General features: G+C 34.9%; 1 protein-coding gene across 1 annotated transcript in view; it reads left to right on the top strand.

The window, feature by feature from the left end:
* LOC149948760 (protein Skeletor, isoforms B/C-like) overlaps positions 1-26,107 on the top strand; it is a 67,982-nt gene extending 41,875 nt beyond the window's left edge. Inside the window, exon 20 of the mRNA XM_090173897.1 lies at positions 24,987-26,107. Within this exon, the coding sequence (XP_090030023.1) occupies positions 24,987-25,124 (138 nt within the window). The 3' untranslated portion in view covers positions 25,125-26,107. The remainder of the gene's footprint in view (positions 1-24,986) is intronic.
* Positions 26,108-26,401: the final 294 nt, after the last annotated feature.

Here is a 26,401-nt window from a genome sequence, read left to right as displayed (position 1 = left end):
CCCCTTTCCATGAGCTATGAATACACTAATAATGGTATGGAGATTGATTCCCCTTTTAATGAGTTATGAGTACACTAATAATGGTATAGTGAGTACACTAATAATGGTATAGAGAGTACACTAATAATGATATGGAGATTGCTTCCCCCTTTCCATGAGCTATGAGTACACTAATAATGGTAAGGAGATTGCTTCCCCCTTTCCATGAGCTATGAATACACTAATAATGGTATGCAGATTGATTCCCCTTTTAATGAGTTATGAGTACACTAATAATGGTATAGAGAGTACACTAATATTGGTATGGAGATTGCTTCCCCCTTTCCATGAGCTATGAGTACACTAATAATGGTATGGAGATTGATTCCCCTTTTAATGAGTTATGAGTACACTAATAATGGTATAGTGAGTACACTAATAATGGTATAGAGAGTACACTAATAATGATATGGAGATTGCTTCCCCCTTTCCATGAGCTATGAGTACACTAATAATGGTATGGAGATTGATTCCCCTTTTAATGAGTTATGAGTACACTAATAATGGTATAGTGAGTACACTAATAATGGTATAGAGAGTACACTAATAATGATATGGAGATTGCTTCCCCCTTTCCATGAGCTATGAGTACACTAATAATGGTAAGGAGATTGCTTCCCCCTTTCCATGAGCTATGAATACACTAATAATGGTATGCAGATTGATTCCCCTTTTAATGAGTTATGAGTACACTAATAATGGTATAGAGAGTACACTAATATTGGTATGGAGATTGCTTCCCCCTTTCCATGAGCTATGAATACACTAATAATGGTATGGAGATTGATTCCCCTTTTAATGAGTTATGAGTACACTAATAATGGTATAGTGAGTACACTAATAATGGTATAGAGAGTACACTAATAATGATATGGAGATTGCTTCCCCCTTTCCATGAGCTATGAGTACACTAATAATGGTATGGATATTGATTCCCCTTTTAATGAGTTATGAGTACACTAATAATGGTATAGTGAGTACACTAATAATGGTATAGAGAGTACACTAATAATGATATGGAGATTGCTTCCCCCTTTCCATGAGCTATGAGTACACTAATAATGGTATGGAGATTGATTCCCCTTTTAATGAGTTATGAGTACACTAATAATGGTATAGTGAGTACACTAATAATGGTATAGAGAGTACACTAATAATGATATGGAGATTGCTTCCCCCTTTCCATGAGCTATGAGTACACTAATAATGGTAAGGAGATTGCTTCCCCCTTTCCATGAGCTATGAATACCCTAATAATGGTATGCAGATTGATTCCCCTTTTAATGAGTTATGAGTACACTAATAATGGTATAGAGAGTACACTAATATTGGTATGGAGATTGCTTCCCCCTTTCCATGAGCTATGAATACACTAATAATGGTATGGAGATTGATTCCCCTTTTAATGAGTTATGAGTACACTAATAATGGTATAGTGAGTACACTAATAATGGTATAGAGAGTACACTAATAATGATATGGAGATTGCTTCCCCCTTTCCATGAGCTATGAGTACACTAATAATGGTATGGAGATTGATTCCCCTTTTAATGAGTTATGAGTACACTAATAATGGTATAGTGAGTACACTAATAATGGTATAGAGAGTACACTAATAATGATATGGAGATTGCTTCCCCCTTTCCATGAGCTATGAGTACACTAATAATGGTATGGAGATTGATTCCCCTTTTAATGAGTTATGAGTACACTAATAATGGTATAGTGAGTACACTAATAATGGTATAGAGAGTACACTAATAATGATATGGAGATTGCTTCCCCCTTTCCATGAGCTATGAGTACACTAATAATGGTAAGGAGATTGCTTCCCCCTTTCCATGAGCTATGAATACACTAATAATGGTATGCAGATTGATTCCCCTTTTAATGAGTTATGAGTACACTAATAATGGTATAGAGAGTACACTAATATTGGTATGGAGATTGCTTCCCCCTTTCCATGAGCTATGAATACACTAATAATGGTATGGAGATTGATTCCCCTTTTAATGAGTTATGAGTACACTAATAATGGTATAATGAGTACACTAATAATGGTATAGAGAGTACACTAATAATGATATGGAGATTGCTTCCCCCTTTCCATGAGCTATGAGTACACTAATAATGGTATGGAGATTGATTCCCCTTTTAATGAGTTATGAGTACACTAATAATGGTATAGTGAGTACACTAATAATGGTATAGAGAGTACACTAATAATGATATGGAGATGGCTTCCCCCTTTCCATGAGCTATGAGTACACTAATAATGGTAAGGAGATTGCTTCCCCCTTTCCATGAGCTATGAATACACTAATAATGGTATGCAGATTGATTCCCCTTTTAATGAGTTATGAGTACACTAATAATGGTATAGAGAGTACACTAATATTGGTATGGAGATTGCTTCCACCTTTCCATGAGCTATGAATACACTAATAATGGTATGGAGATTGATTCCCCTTTTAATGAGTTATGAGTACACTAATAATGGTATAGTGAGTACACTAATAATGGTATAGAGAGTACACTAATAATGATATGGAGATTGCTTCCCCCTTTCCATGAGCTATGAATACACTAATAATGGTATGGAGATTGATTCCCCTTTTAATGAGTTATGAGTACACTAATAATGGTATAGTGAGTACACTAATAATGGTATAGAGAGTACACTAATAATGATATGGAGATTGCTTCCCCCTTTCCATGAGCTATGAGTATACTAATAATGGTAAGGAGATTGCTTCCCCCTTTCCATGAGCTATGAATACACTAATAATGGTATGCAGATTGATTCCCCTTTTAATGAGTTATGAGTACACTAATAATGGTATAGAGAGTACACTAATATTGGTATGGAGATTGCTTCCCCCTTTCCATGAGCTATGAATACACTAATAATGGTATGGAGATTGATTCCCCTTTTAATGAGTTATGAGTACACTAATAATGGTATAGTGAGTACACTAATAATGGTATAGAGAGTACACTAATAATGATATGGAGATTGCTTCCCCCTTTCCATGAGCTATGAGTACACTAATAATGGTATGGAGATTGATTCCCCTTTTAATGAGTTATGAGTACACTAATAATGGTATAGTGAGTACACTAATAATGGTATAGAGAGTACACTAATAATGATATGGAGATTGCTTCCCCCTTTCCATGAGCTATGAGTACACTAATAATGGTAAGGAGATTGCTTCCCCCTTTCCATGAGCTATGAATACACTAATAATGGTATGCAGATTGATTCCCCTTTTAATGAGTTATGAGTACACTAATAATGGTATAGAGAGTACACTAATATTGGTATGGAGATTGCTTCCCCCTTTCCATGAGCTATGAATACACTAATAATGGTATGGAGATTGATTCCCCTTTTAATGAGTTATGAGTACACTAATAATGGTATAGTGAGTACACTAATAATGGTATAGAGAGTACACTAATAATGATATGGAGATTGCTTCCCCCTTTCCATGAGCTATGAATACACTAATAATGGTATGGAGATTGATTCCCCTTTTAATGAGTTATGAGTACACTAATAATGGTATAGTGAGTACACTAATAATGGTATAGAGAGTACACTAATAATGATATGGAGATTGCTTCCCCCTTTCCATGAGCTATGAGTACACTAATAATGGTATGGAGATTGATTCCCCTTTTAATGAGTTATGAGTACACTAATAATGGTATAGTTAGTACACTAATAATGGTATAGAGAGTACACTAATAATGATATGGAGATTGCTTCCCCCTTTCCATGAGCTATGAATACACTAATAATGGTATGGAGATTGATTCCCCTTTTAATGAGTTATGAGTACACTAATAATGGTATAGTGAGTACACTAATAATGGTATAGAGAGTACACTAATATTGGTATGGAGATTGCTTCCCCCTTTCCATGAGCTATGAGTACACTAATAATGGTATGGAGATTGATTAACCTTTTAATGAGTTATGAGTACACTAATAATGGTATAGTGAGTACACTAATAATGGTATAGAGAGTACACTAATAATGATATGGAGATTGCTTCCCCCTTTCCATGAGCTATGAGTACACTAATAATGGTAAGGAGATTGCTTCCCCCTTTCCATGAGCTATGAATACACTAATAATGGTATGCAGATTGATTCCCCTTTTAATGAGTTATGAGTACACTAATAATGGTATAGAGAGTACACTAATATTGGTATGGAGATTGCTTCCCCCTTTCCATGAGCTATGAATACACTAATAATGGTATGGAGATTGATTCCCCTTTTAATGAGTTATGAGTACACTAATAATGGTATAGTGAGTACACTAATAATGGTATAGAGAGTACACTAATAATGATATGGAGATTGCTTCCCCCTTTCCATGAGCTATGAGTACACTAATAATGGTATGGAGATTGATTCCCCTTTTAATGAGTTATGAGTACACTAATAATGGTATAGTGAGTACACTAATAATGGTATAGAGAGTACACTAATAATGGTATAGAGAGTACACTAATAATGATATGGAGATTGCTTCCCCCTTTCCATGAGCTATGAGTACACTAATAATGGTAAGGAGATTGCTTCCCCCTTTCCATGAGCTATGAATACACTAATAATGGTATGCAGATTGATTCCCCTTTTAATGAGTTATGAGTACACTAATAATGGTATAGAGAGTACACTAATATTGGTATGGAGATTGCTTCCCCCTTTCCATGAGCTATGAATACACTAATAATGGTATGGAGATTGATTCCCCTTTTAATGAGTTATGAGTACACTAATAATGGTATAGTGAGTACACTAATAATGGTATAGAGAGTACACTAATAATGATATGGAGATTGCTTCCCCCTTTCCATGAGCTATGAATACACTAATAATGGTATGGAGATTGATTCCCCTTTTAATGAGTTATGAGTACACTAATAATGGTATAGTGAGTACACTAATAATGGTATAGAGAGTACACTAATAATGATATGGAGATTGCTTCCCCCTTTCCATGAGCTATGAGTACACTAATAATGGTATGGAGATTGATTCCCCTTTTAATGAGTTATGAGTACACTAATAATGGTATAGTGAGTACACTAATAATGGTATAGAGAGTACACTAATAATGATATGGAGATTGCTTCCCCCTTTCCATGAGCTATGAATACACTAATAATGGTATGGAGATTGATTCCCCTTTTAATGAGTTATGAGTACACTAATAATGGTATAGTGAGTACACTAATAATGGTATAGAGAGTACACTAATATTGGTATGGAGATTGCTTCCCCCTTTCCATGAGCTATGAGTACACTAATAATGGTATGGAGATTGATTCCCCTTTTAATGAGTTATGAGTACACTAATAATGGTATAGTGAGTACACTAATAATGGTATAGAGAGTACACTAATAATGATATGGAGATTGCTTCCCCCTTTCCATGAGCTATGAGTACACTAATAATGGTAAGGAGATTGCTTCCCCCTTTCCATGAGCTATGAATACACTAATAATGGTATGCAGATTGATTCCCCTTTTAATGAGTTATGAGTACACTAATAATGGTATAGTGAGTACACTAATAATGGTATAGAGAGTACACTAATAATGATATGGAGATTGCTTCCCCCTTTCCATGAGCTATGTATACACTAATAATGGTATGGAGATTGATTCCCCTTTTAATGAGTTATGAGTACACTAATAATGGTATAGTGAGTACACTAATAATGGTATAGAGAGTACACTAATAATGATATGGAGATTGCTTCCCCCTTTCCATGAGCTATGTATACACTAATAATGGTATGGAGATTGATTCCCCTTTTAATGAGTTATGAGTACACTAATAATGGTATAGTGAGTACACTAATAATGGTATAGAGAGTACACTAATAATGATATGGAGATTGCTTCCCCCTTTCCATGAGCTATGAGTACACTAATAATGGTAAGGAGATTGCTTCCCCCTTTCCATGAGCTATGAATACACTAATAATGGTATGCAGATTGATTCCCCTTTTAATGAGTTATGAGTACACTAATAATGGTATAGAGAGTACACTAATAATGATATGGAGATTGCTTCCCCCTTTCCATGAGCTATGAGTACACTAATAATGGTAAGGAGATTGCTTCCCCCTTTCCATGAGCTATGAATACACTAATAATGGTATGCAGATTGATTCCCCTTTTAATGAGTTATGAGTACACTAATAATGGTATAGAGAGTACACTAATATTGGTATGGAGATTGCTTCCCCCTTTCCATGAGCTATGAATACACTAATAATGGTATGGAGATTGATTCCCCTTTTAATGAGTTATGAGTACACTAATAATGGTATAGTGAGTACACTAATAATGGTATAGAGAGTACACTAATAATGATATGGAGATTGCTTCCCCCTTTCCATGAGCTATGAGTACACTAATAATGGTAAGGAGATTGCTTCCCCCTTTCCATGAGCTATGAATACACTAATAATGGTATGCAGATTGATTCCCCTTTTAATGAGTTATGAGTACACTAATAATGGTATAGAGAGTACACTAATATTGGTATGGAGATTGCTTCCCCCTTTCCATGAGCTATGAATACACTAATAATGGTATGGAGATTGATTCCCCTTTTAATGAGTTATGAGTACACTAATAATGGTATAGTGAGTACACTAATAATGGTATAGAGAGTACACTAATAATGATATGGAGATTGCTTCCCCCTTTCCATGAGCTATGAGTACACTAATAATGGTATGGAGATTGATTCCCCTTTTAATGAGTTATGAGTACACTAATAATGGTATAGTGAGTACACTAATAATGGTATAGAGAGTACACTAATAATGATATGGAGATTGCTTCCCCCTTTCCATGAGCTATGAGTACACTAATAATGGTAAGGAGATTGCTTCCCCCTTTCCATGAGCTATGAATACACTAATAATGGTATGCAGATTGATTCCCCTTTTAATGAGTTATGAGTACACTAATAATGGTATAGAGAGTACACTAATATTGGTATGGAGATTGCTTCCCCCTTTCCATGAGCTATGAATACACTAATAATGGTATGGAGATTGATTCCCCTTTTAATGAGTTATGAGTACACTAATAATGGTATAGTGAGTACACTAATAATGGTATAGAGAGTACACTAATAATGATATGGAGATTGCTTCCCCCTTTCCATGAGCTATGAATACACTAATAATGGTATGGAGATTGATTCCCCTTTTAATGAGTTATGAGTACACTAATAATGGTATAGTGAGTACACTAATAATGGTATAGAGAGTACACTAATAATGATATGGAGATTGCTTCCCCCTTTCCATGAGCTATGAGTACACTAATAATGGTATGGAGATTGATTCCCCTTTTAATGAGTTATGAGTACACTAATAATGGTATAGTGAGTACACTAATAATGGTATAGAGAGTACACTAATAATGATATGGAGATTGCTTCCCCCTTTCCATGAGCTATGAATACACTAATAATGGTATGGAGATTGATTCCCCTTTTAATGAGTTATGAGTACACTAATAATGGTATAGTGAGTACACTAATAATGGTATAGAGAGTACACTAATATTGGTATGGAGATTGCTTCCCCCTTTCCATGAGCTATGAGTACACTAATAATGGTATGGAGATTGATTCCCCTTTTAATGAGTTATGAGTACACTAATAATGGTATAGTGAGTACACTAATAATGGTATAGAGAGTACACTAATAATGATATGGAGATTGCTTCCCCCTTTCCATGAGCTATGAGTACACTAATAATGGTAAGGAGATTGCTTCCCCCTTTCCATGAGCTATGAATACACTAATAATGGTATGCAGATTGATTCCCCTTTTAATGAGTTATGAGTACACTAATAATGGTATAGTGAGTACACTAATATTGGTATGGAGATTGCTTCCACCTTTCCATGAGCTATGAATACACTAATAATGGTATGGAGATTGATTCCCCTTTTAATGAGTTATGAGTACACTAATAATGGTATAGTGAGTACACTAATAATGGTATAGAGAGTACACTAATAATGATATGGAGATTGCTTCCCCCTTTCCATGAGCTATGAATACACTAATAATGGTATGGAGATTGATTCCCCTTTTAATGAGTTATGAGTACACTAATAATGGTATAGTGAGTACACTAATAATGGTATAGAGAGTACACTAATAATGATATGGAGATTGCTTCCCCCTTTCCATGAGCTATGAGTACACTAATAATGGTAAGGAGATTGCTTCCCCCTTTCCATGAGCTATGAATACACTAATAATGGTATGCAGATTGATTCCCCTTTTAATGAGTTATGAGTACACTAATAATGGTATAGAGAGTACACTAATATTGGTATGGAGATTGCTTCCCCCTTTCCATGAGCTATGAATACACTAATAATGGTATGGAGATTGATTCCCCTTTTAATGAGTTATGAGTACACTAATAATGGTATAGTGAGTACACTAATAATGGTATAGAGAGTACACTAATAATGATATGGAGATTGCTTCCCCCTTTCCATGAGCTATGAGTACACTAATAATGGTATGGAGATTGATTCCCCTTTTAATGAGTTATGAGTACACTAATAATGGTATAGTGAGTACACTAATAATGGTATAGAGAGTACACTAATAATGGTATAGAGAGTACACTAATAATGATATGGAGATTGCTTCCCCCTTTCCATGAGCTATGAGTACACTAATAATGGTAAGGAGATTGCTTCCCCCTTTCCATGAGCTATGAATACACTAATAATGGTATGCAGATTGATTCCCCTTTTAATGAGTTATGAGTACACTAATAATGGTATAGAGAGTACACTAATATTGGTATGGAGATTGCTTCCCCCTTTCCATGAGCTATGAATACACTAATAATGGTATGGAGATTGATTCCCCTTTTAATGAGTTATGAGTACACTAATAATGGTATAGTGAGTACACTAATAATGGTATAGAGAGTACACTAATAATGATATGGAGATTGCTTCCCCCTTTCCATGAGCTATGAATACACTAATAATGGTATGGAGATTGATTCCCCTTTTAATGAGTTATGAGTACACTAATAATGGTATAGTGAGTACACTAATAATGGTATAGAGAGTACACTAATAATGATATAGAGATTGCTTCCCCCTTTCCATGAGCTATGAGTACACTAATAATGGTATGGAGATTGATTCCCCTTTTAATGAGTTATGAGTACACTAATAATGGTATAGTGAGTACACTAATAATGGTATAGAGAGTACACTAATAATGATATGGAGATTGCTTCCCCCTTTCCATGAGCTATGAATACACTAATAATGGTATGGAGATTGATTCCCCTTTTAATGAGTTATGAGTACACTAATAATGGTATAGTGAGTACACTAATAATGGTATAGAGAGTACACTAATATTGGTATGGAGATTGCTTCCCCCTTTCCATGAGCTATGAGTACACTAATAATGGTATGGAGATTGATTCCCCTTTTAATGAGTTATGAGTACACTAATAATGGTATAGTGAGTACACTAATAATGGTATAGAGAGTACACTAATAATGATATGGAGATTGCTTCCCCCTTTCCATGAGCTATGAGTACACTAATAATGGTAAGGAGATTGCTTCCCCCTTTCCATGAGCTATGAATACACTAATAATGGTATGCAGATTGATTCCCCTTTTAATGAGTTATGAGTACACTAATAATGGTATAGTGAGTACACTAATAATGGTATAGAGAGTACACTAATAATGATATGGAGATTGCTTCCCCCTTTCCATGAGCTATGTATACACTAATAATGGTATGGAGATTGATTCCCCTTTTAATGAGTTATGAGTACACTAATAATGGTATAGTGAGTACACTAATAATGGTATAGAGAGTACACTAATAATGATATGGAGATTGCTTCCCCCTTTCCATGAGCTATGTATACACTAATAATGGTATGGAGATTGATTCCCCTTTTAATGAGTTATGAGTACACTAATAATGGTATAGTGAGTACACTAATAATGGTATAGAGAGTACACTAATAATGGTATAGAGAGTACACTAATAATGATATGGAGATTGCTTCCCCCTTTCCATGAGCTATGAGTACACTAATAATGGTAAGGAGATTGCTTCCCCCTTTCCATGAGCTATGAATACACTAATAATGGTATGCAGATTGATTCCCCTTTTAATGAGTTATGAGTACACTAATAATGGTATAGAGAGTACACTAATAATGGTATAGAGAGTACACTAATAATGATATGGAGATTGCTTCCCCCTTTCCATGAGCTATGAGTACACTAATAATGGTAAGGAGATTGCTTCCCCCTTTCCATGAGCTATGAATACACTAATAATGGTATGCAGATTGATTCCCCTTTTAATGAGTTATGAGTACACTAATAATGGTATAGAGAGTACACTAATATTGGTATGGAGATTGCTTCCCCCTTTCCATGAGCTATGAATACACTAATAATGGTATGGAGATTGATTCCCCTTTTAATGAGTTATGAGTACACTAATAATGGTATAGTGAGTACACTAATAATGGTATAGAGAGTACACTAATAATGATATGGAGATTGCTTCCCCCTTTCCATGAGCTATGAGTACACTAATAATGGTAAGGAGATTGCTTCCCCCTTTCCATGAGCTATGAATACACTAATAATGGTATGCAGATTGATTCCCCTTTTAATGAGTTATGAGTACACTAATAATGGTATAGAGAGTACACTAATATTGGTATGGAGATTGCTTCCCCCTTTCCATGAGCTATGAATACACTAATAATGGTATGGAGATTGATTCCCCTTTTAATGAGTTATGAGTACACTAATAATGGTATAGTGAGTACACTAATAATGGTATAGAGAGTACACTAATAATGATATGGAGATTGCTTCCCCCTTTCCATGAGCTATGAGTACACTAATAATGGTAAGGAGATTGCTTCCCCCTTTCCATGAGCTATGAATACACTAATAATGGTATGCAGATTGATTCCCCTTTTAATGAGTTATGAGTACACTAATAATGGTATAGAGAGTACACTAATATTGGTATGGAGATTGCTTCCCCCTTTCCATGAGCTATGAGTACACTAATAATGGTATGGAGATTGATTCCCCTTTTAATGAGTTATGAGTACACTAATAATGGTATAGTGAGTACACTAATAATGGTATAGAGAGTACACTAATAATGATATGGAGATTGCTTCCCCCTTTCCATGAGCTATGAGTACACTAATAATGGTAAGGAGATTGCTTCCCCCTTTCCATGAGCTATGAATACACTAATAATGGTATGCAGATTGATTCCCCTTTTAATGAGTTATGAGTACACTAATAATGGTATAGTGAGTACACTAATAATGGTATAGAGAGTACACTAATAATGATATGGAGATTGCTTCCCCCTTTCCATGAGCTATGTATACACTAATAATGGTATGGAGATTGATTCCCCTTTTAATGAGTTATGAGTACACTAATAATGGTATAGTGAGTACACTAATAATGGTATAGAGAGTACACTAATAATGATATGGAGATTGCTTCCCCCTTTCCATGAGCTATGAGTACACTAATAATGGTAAGGAGATTGCTTCCCCCTTTCCATGAGCTATGAATACACTAATAATGGTATGCAGATTGATTCCCCTTTTAATGAGTTATGAGTACACTAATAATGGTATAGAGAGTACACTAATATTGGTATGGAGATTGCTTCCCCCTTTCCATGAGCTATGAATACACTAATAATGGTATGGAGATTGCTTCCCCCTTTCCATGAGCTATGAATACACTAATAATGGTATGGAGATTGATTCCCCTTTTAATGAGTTATGAGTACACTAATAATGGTATAATGAGTACACTAATAATGGTATAGAGAGTACACTAATAATGATATGGAGATTGCTTCCCCCTTTCCATGAGCTATGAGTACACTAATAATGGTATGGAGATTGATTCCCCTTTTAATGAGTTATGAGTACACTAATAATGGTATAGTGAGTACACTAATAATGGTATAGAGAGTACACTAATAATGATATGGAGATGGCTTCCCCCTTTCCATGAGCTATGAGTACACTAATAATGGTAAGGAGATTGCTTCCCCCTTTCCATGAGCTATGAATACACTAATAATGGTATGCAGATTGATTCCCCTTTTAATGAGTTATGAGTACACTAATAATGGTATAGAGAGTACACTAATATTGGTATGGAGATTGCTTCCACCTTTCCATGAGCTATGAATACACTAATAATGGTATGGAGATTGATTCCCCTTTTAATGAGTTATGAGTACACTAATAATGGTATAGTGAGTACACTAATAATGGTATAGAGAGTACACTAATAATGATATGGAGATTGCTTCCCCCTTTCCATGAGCTATGAATACACTAATAATGGTATGGAGATTGATTCCCCTTTTAATGAGTTATGAGTACACTAATAATGGTATAGTGAGTACACTAATAATGGTATAGAGAGTACACTAATAATGATATGGAGATTGCTTCCCCCTTTCCATGAGCTATGAGTACACTAATAATGGTAAGGAGATTGCTTCCCCCTTTCCATGAGCTATGAATACACTAATAATGGTATGCAGATTGATTCCCCTTTTAATGAGTTATGAGTACACTAATAATGGTATAGAGAGTACACTAATATTGGTATGGAGATTGCTTCCCCCTTTCCATGAGCTATGAATACACTAATAATGGTATGGAGATTGATTCCCCTTTTAATGAGTTATGAGTACACTAATAATGGTATAGTGAGTACACTAATAATGGTATAGAGAGTACACTAATAATGATATGGAGATTGCTTCCCCCTTTCCATGAGCTATGAGTACACTAATAATGGTATGGAGATTGATTCCCCTTTTAATGAGTTATGAGTACACTAATAATGGTATAGTGAGTACACTAATAATGGTATAGAGAGTACACTAATAATGATATGGAGATTGCTTCCCCCTTTCCATGAGCTATGAGTACACTAATAATGGTAAGGAGATTGCTTCCCCCTTTCCATGAGCTATGAATACACTAATAATGGTATGCAGATTGATTCCCCTTTTAATGAGTTATGAGTACACTAATAATGGTATAGAGAGTACACTAATATTGGTATGGAGATTGCTTCCCCCTTTCCATGAGCTATGAATACACTAATAATGGTATGGAGATTGATTCCCCTTTTAATGAGTTATGAGTACACTAATAATGGTATAGTGAGTACACTAATAATGGTATAGAGAGTACACTAATAATGATATGGAGATTGCTTCCCCCTTTCCATGAGCTATGAATACACTAATAATGGTATGGAGATTGATTCCCCTTTTAATGAGTTATGAGTACACTAATAATGGTATAGTGAGTACACTAATAATGGTATAGAGAGTACACTAATAATGATATGGAGATTGCTTCCCCCTTTCCATGAGCTATGAGTACACTAATAATGGTATGGAGATTGATTCCCCTTTTAATGAGTTATGAGTACACTAATAATGGTATAGTTAGTACACTAATAATGGTATAGAGAGTACACTAATAATGATATGGAGATTGCTTCCCCCTTTCCATGAGCTATGAATACACTAATAATGGTATGGAGATTGATTCCCCTTTTAATGAGTTATGAGTACACTAATAATGGTATAGTGAGTACACTAATAATGGTATAGAGAGTACACTAATATTGGTATGGAGATTGCTTCCCCCTTTCCATGAGCTATGAGTACACTAATAATGGTATGGAGATTGATTCCCCTTTTAATGAGTTATGAGTACACTAATAATGGTATAGTGAGTACACTAATAATGGTATAGAGAGTACACTAATAATGATATGGAGATTGCTTCCCCCTTTCCATGAGCTATGAGTACACTAATAATGGTAAGGAGATTGCTTCCCCCTTTCCATGAGCTATGAATACACTAATAATGGTATGCAGATTGATTCCCCTTTTAATGAGTTATGAGTACACTAATAATGGTATAGTGAGTACACTAATATTGGTATGGAGATTGCTTCCACCTTTCCATGAGCTATGAATACACTAATAATGGTATGGAGATTGATTCCCCTTTTAATGAGTTATGAGTACACTAATAATGGTATAGTGAGTACACTAATAATGGTATAGAGAGTACACTAATAATGATATGGAGATTGCTTCCCCCTTTCCATGAGCTATGAATACACTAATAATGGTATGGAGATTGATTCCCCTTTTAATGAGTTATGAGTACACTAATAATGGTATAGTGAGTACACTAATAATGGTATAGAGAGTACACTAATAATGATATGGAGATTGCTTCCCCCTTTCCATGAGCTATGAGTACACTAATAATGGTAAGGAGATTGCTTCCCCCTTTCCATGAGCTATGAATACACTAATAATGGTATGCAGATTGATTCCCCTTTTAATGAGTTATGAGTACACTAATAATGGTATAGAGAGTACACTAATATTGGTATGGAGATTGCTTCCCCCTTTCCATGAGCTATGAATACACTAATAATGGTATGGAGATTGATTCCCCTTTTAATGAGTTATGAGTACACTAATAATGGTATAGTGAGTACACTAATAATGGTATAGAGAGTACACTAATAATGATATGGAGATTGCTTCCCCCTTTCCATGAGCTATGAGTACACTAATAATGGTATGGAGATTGATTCCCCTTTTAATGAGTTATGAGTACACTAATAATGGTATAGTGAGTACACTAATAATGGTATAGAGAGTACACTAATAATGGTATAGAGAGTACACTAATAATGATATGGAGATTGCTTCCCCCTTTCCATGAGCTATGAGTACACTAATAATGGTAAGGAGATTGCTTCCCCCTTTCCATGAGCTATGAATACACTAATAATGGTATGCAGATTGATTCCCCTTTTAATGAGTTATGAGTACACTAATAATGGTATAGAGAGTACACTAATATTGGTATGGAGATTGCTTCCCCCTTTCCATGAGCTATGAATACACTAATAATGGTATGGAGATTGATTCCCCTTTTAATGAGTTATGAGTACACTAATAATGGTATAGTGAGTACACTAATAATGGTATAGAGAGTACACTAATAATGATATGGAGATTGCTTCCCCCTTTCCATGAGCTATGAATACACTAATAATGGTATGGAGATTGATTCCCCTTTTAATGAGTTATGAGTACACTAATAATGGTATAGTGAGTACACTAATAATGGTATAGAGAGTACACTAATAATGATATGGAGATTGCTTCCCCCTTTCCATGAGCTATGAGTACACTAATAATGGTATGGAGATTGATTCCCCTTTTAATGAGTTATGAGTACACTAATAATGGTATAGTGAGTACACTAATAATGGTATAGAGAGTACACTAATAATGATATGGAGATTGCTTCCCCCTTTCCATGAGCTATGAATACACTAATAATGGTATGGAGATTGATTCCCCTTTTAATGAGTTATGAGTACACTAATAATGGTATAGTGAGTACACTAATAATGGTATAGAGAGTACACTAATATTGGTATGGAGATTGCTTCCCCCTTTCCATGAGCTATGAGTACACTAATAATGGTATGGAGATTGATTCCCCTTTTAATGAGTTATGAGTACACTAATAATGGTATAGTGAGTACACTAATAATGGTATAGAGAGTACACTAATAATGATATGGAGATTGCTTCCCCCTTTCCATGAGCTATGAGTACACTAATAATGGTATGGAGATTGATTCCCCTTTTAATGAGTTATGAGTACACTAATAATGGTATAGTGAGTACACTAATAATGGTATAGAGAGTACACTAATAATGATATGGAGATTGCTTCCCCCTTTCCATGAGCTATGAGTACACTAATAATGGTAAGGAGATTGCTTCCCCCTTTCCATGAGCTATGAATACACTAATAATGGTAAGGAGATTGCTTCCCCCTTTCCATGAGCTATGAATACACTAATAATGGTATGGAGATTGATTCCCCTTTTAATGAGTTATGAGTACACTAATAATGGTATAGTGAGTACACTAATAATGGTATAGAGAGTACACTAATAATGATATGGAGATTGCTTCCCCCTTTCCATGAGCTATGAATACACTAATAATGGTATGGAGAGTACACTAATAATGATATGGAGATTGCTTCCCCCTTTCCATGAGCTATGAGTACACTAATAATGATATGGAGATTGCTTCCCCCTTTCCATGAGCTATGAGTACACTAATAATGGTAAGGAGATTGCTTCCCCCTTTCCATGAGCTATGAATACACTAATAATGGTATGGAGATTGATTCCCCTTTTAATGAGTTATGAGTACACTAATAATGGTATAGTGAGTACACTAATAATGGTATAGAGAGTACACTAATAATGATATGGAGATTGCTTCCCCCTTTCCATGAGCTATGAATACACTAATAATGGTATGGAGATTGATTCCCCTTTTAATGAGTTATGAGTACACTAATAATGGTATAGTGAGTACACTAATAATGGTATAGAGAGTACACTAATAATGATATAGAGATTGCTTCCCCCTTTCCATGAGCTATGAGTACACTAATAATGGTATGGAGATTGATTCCCCTTTTAATGAGTTATGAGTACACTAATAATGGTATAGTGAGTACACTAATAATGGTATAGAGAGTACACTAATAATGATATGGAGATTGCTTCCCCCTTTCCATGAGCTATGAATACACTAATAATGGTATGGAGATTGATTCCCCTTTTAATGAGTTATGAGTACACTAATAATGGTATAGTGAGTACACTAATAATGGTATAGAGAGTACACTAATATTGGTATGGAGATTGCTTCCCCCTTTCCATGAGCTATGAGTACACTAATAATGGTATGGAGATTGATTCCCCTTTTAATGAGTTATGAGTACACTAATAATGGTATAGTGAGTACACTAATAATGGTATAGAGAGTACACTAATAATGATATGGAGATTGCTTCCCCCTTTCCATGAGCTATGAGTACACTAATAATGGTAAGGAGATTGCTTCCCCCTTTCCATGAGCTATGAATACACTAATAATGGTATGCAGATTGATTCCCCTTTTAATGAGTTATGAGTACACTAATAATGGTATAGTGAGTACACTAATAATGGTATAGAGAGTACACTAATAATGATATGGAGATTGCTTCCCCCTTTCCATGAGCTATGTATACACTAATAATGGTATGGAGATTGATTCCCCTTTTAATGAGTTATGAGTACACTAATAATGGTATAGTGAGTACACTAATAATGGTATAGAGAGTACACTAATAATGATATGGAGATTGCTTCCCCCTTTCCATGAGCTATGTATACACTAATAATGGTATGGAGATTGATTCCCCTTTTAATGAGTTATGAGTACACTAATAATGGTATAGTGAGTACACTAATAATGGTATAGAGAGTACACTAATAATGGTATAGAGAGTACACTAATAATGATATGGAGATTGCTTCCCCCTTTCCATGAGCTATGAGTACACTAATAATGGTAAGGAGATTGCTTCCCCCTTTCCATGAGCTATGAATACACTAATAATGGTATGCAGATTGATTCCCCTTTTAATGAGTTATGAGTACACTAATAATGGTATAGAGAGTACACTAATAATGGTATAGAGAGTACACTAATAATGATATGGAGATTGCTTCCCCCTTTCCATGAGCTATGAGTACACTAATAATGGTAAGGAGATTGCTTCCCCCTTTCCATGAGCTATGAATACACTAATAATGGTATGCAGATTGATTCCCCTTTTAATGAGTTATGAGTACACTAATAATGGTATAGAGAGTACACTAATATTGGTATGGAGATTGCTTCCCCCTTTCCATGAGCTATGAATACACTAATAATGGTATGGAGATTGATTCCCCTTTTAATGAGTTATGAGTACACTAATAATGGTATAGTGAGTACACTAATAATGGTATAGAGAGTACACTAATAATGATATGGAGATTGCTTCCCCCTTTCCATGAGCTATGAGTACACTAATAATGGTAAGGAGATTGCTTCCCCCTTTCCATGAGCTATGAATACACTAATAATGGTATGCAGATTGATTCCCCTTTTAATGAGTTATGAGTACACTAATAATGGTATAGAGAGTACACTAATATTGGTATGGAGATTGCTTCCCCCTTTCCATGAGCTATGAATACACTAATAATGGTATGGAGATTGATTCCCCTTTTAATGAGTTATGAGTACACTAATAATGGTATAGTGAGTACACTAATAATGGTATAGAGAGTACACTAATAATGATATGGAGATTGCTTCCCCCTTTCCATGAGCTATGAGTACACTAATAATGGTAAGGAGATTGCTTCCCCCTTTCCATGAGCTATGAATACACTAATAATGGTATGCAGATTGATTCCCCTTTTAATGAGTTATGAGTACACTAATAATGGTATAGAGAGTACACTAATATTGGTATGGAGATTGCTTCCCCCTTTCCATGAGCTATGAGTACACTAATAATGGTATGGAGATTGATTCCCCTTTTAATGAGTTATGAGTACACTAATAATGGTATAGTGAGTACACTAATAATGGTATAGAGAGTACACTAATAATGATATGGAGATTGCTTCCCCCTTTCCATGAGCTATGAGTACACTAATAATGGTAAGGAGATTGCTTCCCCCTTTCCATGAGCTATGAATACACTAATAATGGTATGCAGATTGATTCCCCTTTTAATGAGTTATGAGTACACTAATAATGGTATAGTGAGTACACTAATAATGGTATAGAGAGTACACTAATAATGATATGGAGATTGCTTCCCCCTTTCCATGAGCTATGTATACACTAATAATGGTATGGAGATTGATTCCCCTTTTAATGAGTTATGAGTACACTAATAATGGTATAGTGAGTACACTAATAATGGTATAGAGAGTACACTAATAATGATATGGAGATTGCTTCCCCCTTTCCATGAGCTATGTATACACTAATAATGGTATGGAGATTGATTCCCCTTTTAATGAGTTATGAGTACACTAATAATGGTATAGTGAGTACACTAATAATGGTATAGAGAGTACACTAATAATGATATGGAGATTGCTTCCCCCTTTCCATGAGCTATGAGTACACTAATAATGGTAAGGAGATTGCTTCCCCCTTTCCATGAGCTATGAATACACTAATAATGGTATGCAGATTGATTCCCCTTTTAATGAGTTATGAGTACACTAATAATGGTATAGAGAGTACACTAATAATGGTATAGAGAGTACACTAATAATGATATGGAGATTGCTTCCCCCTTTCCATGAGCTATGAGTACACTAATAATGGTAAGGAGATTGCTTCCCCCTTTCCATGAGCTATGAATACACTAATAATGGTATGCAGATTGATTCCCCTTTTAATGAGTTATGAGTACACTAATAATGGTATAGAGAGTACACTAATATTGGTATGGAGATTGCTTCCCCCTTTCCATGAGCTATGAATACACTAATAATGGTATGGAGATTGATTCCCCTTTTAATGAGTTATGAGTACACTAATAATGGTATAGTGAGTACACTAATAATGGTATAGAGAGTACACTAATAATGATATGGAGATTGCTTCCCCCTTTCCATGAGCTATGAGTACACTAATAATGGTAAGGAGATTGCTTCCCCCTTTCCATGAGCTATGAATACACTAATAATGGTATGCAGATTGATTCCCCTTTTAATGAGTTATGAGTACACTAATAATGGTATAGAGAGTACACTAATATTGGTATGGAGATTGCTTCCCCCTTTCCATGAGCTATGAATACACTAATAATGGTATGGAGATTGATTCCCCTTTTAATGAGTTATGAGTACACTAATAATGGTATAGTGAGTACACTAATAATGGTATAGAGAGTACACTAATAATGATATGGAGATTGCTTCCCCCTTTCCATGAGCTATGAGTACACTAGTAATGGTATGGAGATTGATTCCCCTTTTAATGAGTTATGAGTACACTAATAATGGTATAGTGAGTACACTAATAATGGTATAGAGAGTACACTAATAATGATATGGAGATAGCTTCCCCCTTTCCATGAGCTATGAGTACACTAATAATGGTATGGAGATTGATTCCCCTTTTAATGAGTTATGAGTACACTAATAATGGTATAGTGAGTACACTAATAATGGTATAGAGAGTACACTAATAATGATATGGAGATTGCTTCCCCCTTTCCATGAGCTATGAGTACACTAATAATGGTAAGGAGATTGCTTCCCCCTTTCCATGAGCTATGAATACACTAATAATGGTATGCAGATTGATTCCCCTTTTAATGAGTTATGAGTACATTAATAATGGTATAGAGAGTACACTAATATTGGTATGGAGATTGCTTCCCCCTTTCCATGAGCTATGAATACACTAATAATGGTATGGAGATTGATTCCCCTTTTAATGAGTTATGAGTACACTAATAATGGTATAGTGAGTACACTAATAATGGTATAGAGAGTACACTAATAATGATATGGAGATTGCTTCCCCCTTTCCATGAGCTATGAGTACACTAATAATGGTATGGAGATTGATTCCCCTTTTAATGAGTTATGAGTACACTAATAATGGTATAGTGAGTACACTAATAATGGTATAGAGAGTACACTAATAATGATATGGAGATTGCTTCCCCCTTTCCATGAGCTATGAGTACACTAATAATGGTATGGAGATTGATTCCCCTTTTAATGAGTTATGAGTACACTAATAATGGTATAGTGAGTACACTAATAATGGTATAGAGAGTACACTAATAATGATATGGAGATTGCTTCCCCCTTTCCATGAGCTATGAGTACACTAATAATGGTAAGGAGATTGCTTCCCCCTTTCCATGAGCTATGAATACCCTAATAATGGTATGCAGATTGATTCCCCTTTTAATGAGTTATGAGTACACTAATAATGGTATAGAGAGTACACTAATATTGGTATGGAGATTGCTTCCCCCTTTCCATGAGCTATGAGTACACTAATAATGGTATGGAGATTGATTCCCCTTTTAATGAGTTATGAGTACACTAATAATGGTATAGTGAGTACACTAATAATGGTATAGAGAGTACACTAATAATGGTATAGAGAGTACACTAATAATGGTATAGAGAGTACACTAATAATGATATGGAGATTGCTTCCCCCTTTCCATGAGCTATGAGTACACTAATAATGGTATGGAGATTGATTCCCCTTTTAATGAGTTATGAGTACACTAATAATGGTATAGTGAGTACACTAATAATGGTATAGAGAGTACACTAATAATGATATGGAGATTGCTTCCCCCTTTCCATGAGCTATGAATACACTAATAATGGTATGGAGATTGATTCCCCTTTTAATGAGTTATGAGTACACTAATAATGGTATAGTGAGTACACTAATAATGGTATAGAGAGTACACTAATATTGGTATGGAGATTGCTTCCCCCTTTCCATGAGCTATGAGTACACTAATAATGGTATGGAGATTGATTCCCCTTTTAATGAGTTATGAGTACACTAATAATGGTATAGTGAGTACACTAATAATGGTATAGAGAGTACACTAATAATGATATGGAGATTGCTTCCCCCTTTCCATGAGCTATGAGTACACTAATAATGGTATGGAGATTGATTCCCCTTTTAATGAGTTATGAGTACACTAATAATGGTATAGTGAGTACACTAATAATGGTATAGAGAGTACACTAATAATGATATGGAGATTGCTTCCCCCTTTCCATGAGCTATGAGTACACTAATAATGGTAAGGAGATTGCTTCCCCCTTTCCATGAGCTATGAATACACTAATAATGGTATGCAGATTGATTCCCCTTTTAATGAGTTATGAGTACACTAATAATGGTATAGAGAGTACACTAATATTGGTATGGAGATTGCTTCCCCCTTTCCATGAGCTATGAATACACTAATAATGGTATGGAGATTGATTCCCCTTTTAATGAGTTATGAGTACACTAATAATGGTATAATGAGTACACTAATAATGGTATAGAGAGTACACTAATAATGATATGGACATTGCTTCCCCCTTTCCATGAGCTATGAGTACACTAATAATGGTATGGAGATTGATTCCCCTTTTAATGAGTTATGAGTACACTAATAATGGTATAGTGAGTACACTAATAATGGTATAGAGAGTACACTAATAATGATATGGAGATGGCTTCCCCCTTTCCATGAGCTATGAGTACACTAATAATGGTAAGGATATTGCTTCCCCCTTTCCATGAGCTATGAATACACTAATAATGGTATGCAGATTGATTCCCCTTTTAATGAGTTATGAGTACACTAATAATGGTATAGAGAGTACACTAATATTGGTATGGAGATTGCTTCCACCTTTCCATGAGCTATGAATACACTAATAATGGTATGGAGATTGATTCCCCTTTTAATGAGTTATGAGTACACTAATAATGGTATAGTGAGTACACTAATAATGGTATAGAGAGTACACTAATAATGATATGGAGATTGCTTCCCCCTTTCCATGAGCTATGAATACACTAATAATGGTATGGAGATTGATTCCCCTTTTAATGAGTTATGAGTACACTAATAATGGTATAGTGAGTACACTAATAATGGTATAGAGAGTACACTAATAATGATATGGAGATTGCTTCCCCCTTTCCATGAGCTATGAGTACACTAATAATGGTAAGGAGATTGCTTCCCCCTTTCCATGAGCTATGAATACACTAATAATGGTATGCAGATTGATTCCCCTTTTAATGAGTTATGAGTACACTAATAATGGTATAGAGAGTACACTAATATTGGTATGGAGATTGCTTCCCCCTTTCCATGAGCTATGAATACACTAATAATGGTATGGAGATTGATTCCCCTTTTAATGAGTTATGAGTACACTAATAATGGTATAGTGAGTACACTAATAATGGTATAGAGAGTACACTAATAATGATATGGAGATTGCTTCCCCCTTTCCATGAGCTATGAGTACACTAATAATGGTATGGAGATTGATTCCCCTTTTAATGAGTTATGAGTACACTAATAATGGTATAGTGAGTACACTAATAATGGTATAGAGAGTACACTAATAATGATATGGAGATTGCTTCCCCCTTTCCATGAGCTATGAGTACACTAATAATGGTAAGGAGATTGCTTCCCCCTTTCCATGAGCTATGAATACACTAATAATGGTATGCAGATTGATTCCCCTTTTAATGAGTTATGAGTACACTAATAATGGTATAGAGAGTACACTAATATTGGTATGGAGATTGCTTCCCCCTTTCCATGAGCTATGAATACACTAATAATGGTATGGAGATTGATTCCCCTTTTAATGAGTTATGAGTACACTAATAATGGTATAGTGAGTACACTAATAATGGTATAGAGAGTACACTAATAATGATATGGAGATTGCTTCCCCCTTTCCATGAGCTATGAATACACTAATAATGGTATGGAGATTGATTCCCCTTTTAATGAGTTATGAGTACACTAATAATGGTATAGTGAGTACACTAATAATGGTATAGAGAGTACACTAATATTGGTATGGAGATTGCTTCCCCCTTTCCATGAGCTATGAATACACTAATAATGGTATGGAGATTGATTCCCCTTTTAATGAGTTATGAGTACACTAATAATGGTATAGTGAGTACACTAATAATGGTATAGAGAGTACACTAATAATGATATGGAGATTGCTTCCCCCTTTCCATGAGCTATGAGTACACTAATAATGGTATGGAGATTGCTTACTTTGACTATGTATGAGGATCCTCCCTTAGAAATCGGTGGGCAACAATGGATTTTTTTATGATTAGTTGAACGCGCCATCTATTGCAGAAAAGCCTAAATAGAAGCTCGTGAAGAAAATAAGAATAGTGGGGGTCGATTAATTAACAAAATAATTTAAAGTTTACTATATTTTATAACTTGAAAAATAAATATTTTCAGTAAAAATTTATTTAAAAACGTTTAATAAATAGGTAGAATAAATGGCGCTCCAGTGCAATAATGATAACAGCAAGGAGGATTAAGGGAAGGGGAGTTGTATTGAGGCTCCTCTTATGGCTGCATCCGTAGTCAGAGAGCGTGAGACGCCCAGTGGGTGGGAGCGGGAGGAAAACGTATGTTAAATACCGGCTCGCGTTACTGTTTTGAGCGCCCTCTAGTTCAAAACAATTGTTGAAGGTTATTTCGGTTTTTATTTTGAGAATTTTGCTGCTTCGGTGTTTCGTCGTGAATACGCTAAAAATGTATGTCGACTAGATTTACTAAGTAAATAAAATTCGAATTTTTTTATCACGCGAAGATTAATATCATATAACTTAAGTAAGAGCATTTTCCATATAAAAAATATTTTGAGTTTTGCAAATTGTTTACTAATTTACGGCATTAGAAAAACAAACACTAAAGTAGTCGAATTCTCAAAATAAAAACCGAAATAACTTTCAACAATTTTTTTAACTAGAGGGCGCTCAAAACAGGAACGCGAGCCGGTATTTTACATACGTTTTCCTCCCGCTCCCACCCACTGGGCGTCTCACGCTCTCTGACTACGGATACAGCCATAAGAGGAGCCTCAATACAACTCCCCTTCCCTTAATCCTCCTTGATAACAGAGGGGTAATCCATAGGCAAACTGGGGAAAGCCAGTTTGACTTGTGGCGCCATCTGAAAGCTTTCGTATTCCAAACTCCTAAAGTAGAATAACCCAGTTACCTTTCTATTTTAGTCTTAACTCTCAATTTTGTTTCCATACCCGCAGTGCTTCACGCATCGAAACCTGGGCTGGAAAATCCACGTCACCGGTAGTGCCATGTCCTTAAAATCCTTTGGACTTTTAACTATTTTGATACTTACATTAACGAGTAAGGTATTTCAAACCAAAACTAGGTTTTTCTAGTTTTTTTTATTATTTTAAATATTATTTTATCGAAATTGTTTCATATGCCTTGCAAAAAAAATATTTGGAACGCAATACCATAAGTCAATATAATTCCATAAATATGCCACTTCCTCCATTTCATTTGGAAAATATTTACTTAAAATCAGTTGCGGCACAGATTCGACAGTGGACTTACATTGTTAGTTTTGCTCTGGCGTTTCACAGTGACTGTAATAGTTAAACGTATTTTATGGGACACTTATAGACTTATGGTAATACTTTAGAGAAAGAAGTGAAACGAGAATTATACGAGTTTGTAAAAAAGTTATTTATAGCAAATTAATTTTTTTAATTACACACGACAGTTTTTAGAAATTAGAGAGTTTTACTAATTAGTAGTTCAGTATTGAGCTCAGAGATGGCGCCTCCTTCTGTCAAGCTCCAATTTTAAATGTGGCCGAAGTAATCGATAAGAATACTAAACTGTTTTCATCTTGTTTCCCTTCTTTTTCCATAGCAAAACGAATGACAAAAATATTATTTCAATAGCTAGTTCCCTATCGATATTGTATATAATTTATCATAACTTTCTAGCGTCGGTTGCTATAGTGAAATCAAAAACATTTTTCATTTTGCCATAAATATTTTTAAAAAATCATACTTTTATACAAAATTTGTACCTATGTTGATCTTAACCCGTGTTACTTACATAATAATTATCAATAGATTGTTTACGAAATTTCTAAATTAATAATAAATCAAACCGTCCATTACTAATAATAAGGTACTTTTAAAATTTCCCGCCAGTATAGTTTAGTAGTATTGTAAGTAGATGTCGCCACTTGTCCGTAAAGACGGTTCTTTCGAAATATTGGAAATGGCACGATTGTAACAGATTGTAAGTTTTGTAACGGGTAAAAAAGTTAATTAACCGAATTTTCGTAAGTCTAAAAACAAATTTGAAAGTGATTTGAGCTTCCTGCAGTTAATAATACTGCCGCTTTCGTACCTTTAATAAAAAAAAAGTTTTAAATATTATAGACTTTTTTTTCTACGAGTTTAATCGTTTAATTATAACAGAAGTACATAATATAACCTTAAGAAATAAGTATCAAACTTCCTATACTGATAGTGTCATTAGACTGAAAGATGACGCTTCACGGGCTCCTGCTGATTTTCAAAAGAGGTTTAAAAATAGTGTAGGACGAAATACATCATAAAGTAACTTATAGCAAGTTACATTTTCAAATATTTACCCATGTTGCAGTTTACACACTCGCGATTTTGCGGGAAAT

This window comes from Leiobunum rupestre, chromosome 4 (genome assembly GCF_980474605.1).
Source record: "Leiobunum rupestre chromosome 4, qqLeiRupe1.1.hap1, whole genome shotgun sequence".
NCBI classification, from domain to species: Eukaryota; Metazoa; Arthropoda; class Arachnida; order Opiliones; family Sclerosomatidae; genus Leiobunum; species Leiobunum rupestre.
Note: the sequence above shows the minus strand (reverse complement) of the source record. Positions and strands in the feature narration are given on the sequence as shown.